We start from the raw sequence: 1,108 nt of genomic DNA, 5'->3' as shown, positions 1-1,108 counted from the left end.
GCGGAGCACAGGCTCCGGACGCGCAGGCTCAGCGGCCATGGCTCACGGGCCCAGCCGCTCCGCGGCATGTGGGATCCTCCCGGACCGGGGCACGAACCCGCGTCCCCTGCATCGGCAGGCGGACTCTCAACCACTGCTCCACCAGGGAAGCCCCAAGTCACTACATTTTGAGGAAATTTGTTACACAGCAATGAAATTTGATTGTAATGTGGTTAGGCCCATTTAAAATACATTTGTACTAGTGAGGGCATCCCTAGATCCAGAGAAACCTCCAAATATCAATGTCTGACGCAATAAAAGTTCCATTCTTTTAACAGTCCAATGTGGGCAGTCTTCTGATGGTGATTCAGGGCCTCAGCCCCTTTTTGGTTTTGGCTCTGCCATCTTTAACTTACGGCTGCTCAGGTCGCCAACCAGAAGGTGAAAACTGCAGAGTGGAGCTATGGGCTAGCTGTTTTGGTAGGGGAACAGACCTGGAGATGGCGCGTATCATTTCTGCCCGCATTCTACCGGCCAGACCTCAGTTAAACGATCCCAGCGAACTGTCAGTCAGACTGAGAAACGTAGCCTGACTCTGCGTGTGTCCAGGGTGCAGGAGAAGCAGGTTTGGGGGCCGCTGGCACGTTGTGCCACAACACACTCTCCTTCTGGGAGGTAAGCTCCTTGACAAAAACAGACCTTTCTGTGCCTTGCCAAACCCCAGGGTCATGGAGGCAAGGGTCTCTTCACAAATAGTGATGGTGATGAGAGAATGGGAAAGAGACTGCCAGTGCTCTCCAGCCCAAGAGGGGCATTCACCAAAACTCTCAGAACGTTCTAGTCCTATAAGCTTCTATGACTCAGCCCAAAGTTAACCAAATCAAAATTGTTTATAGGAAAGCCTGGGCACAGTTCTGGAAATGATTATGGAAGAATCAGGAAAAGATGTCTGTGCTTGTTCAAAGGGGACTTGGGACCTATAGGGTGGGGTCTGGGGTGGAATTCCATGAGCTGAGGCATCCCTTAGATGTGATTCCAAAGGTACTGTTAAATCTACCATTGCTTCTGAGGCCAACTTGGATTTTCTGGCTGCTGCCCCCAATGTCACCATCTGTCCTAGGGTCTGTAG

The 1,108-nt window shown here is 51.4% G+C and overlaps 1 protein-coding gene across 1 annotated transcript in view; it reads right to left on the bottom strand.

Moving 5' to 3' along the window:
* The window catches only part of LOC129392835 (uncharacterized), a 6,051-nt gene extending 5,546 nt beyond the window's left edge, over positions 1 to 505 (bottom strand). Inside the window, exon 1 of the mRNA XM_055091110.1 lies at positions 396 to 505. Within this exon, the coding sequence (XP_054947085.1) occupies positions 396 to 505 (110 nt within the window). The remainder of the gene's footprint in view (positions 1 to 395) is intronic.
* Positions 506 to 1,108: the final 603 nt, after the last annotated feature.

The sequence above is a fragment of the Physeter macrocephalus genome, chromosome 15, assembly GCF_002837175.3.
Source record: "Physeter macrocephalus isolate SW-GA chromosome 15, ASM283717v5, whole genome shotgun sequence".
In the NCBI taxonomy this organism is placed as follows: domain Eukaryota; kingdom Metazoa; phylum Chordata; class Mammalia; order Artiodactyla; family Physeteridae; genus Physeter; species Physeter macrocephalus.
Note: the sequence above shows the minus strand (reverse complement) of the source record. Positions and strands in the feature narration are given on the sequence as shown.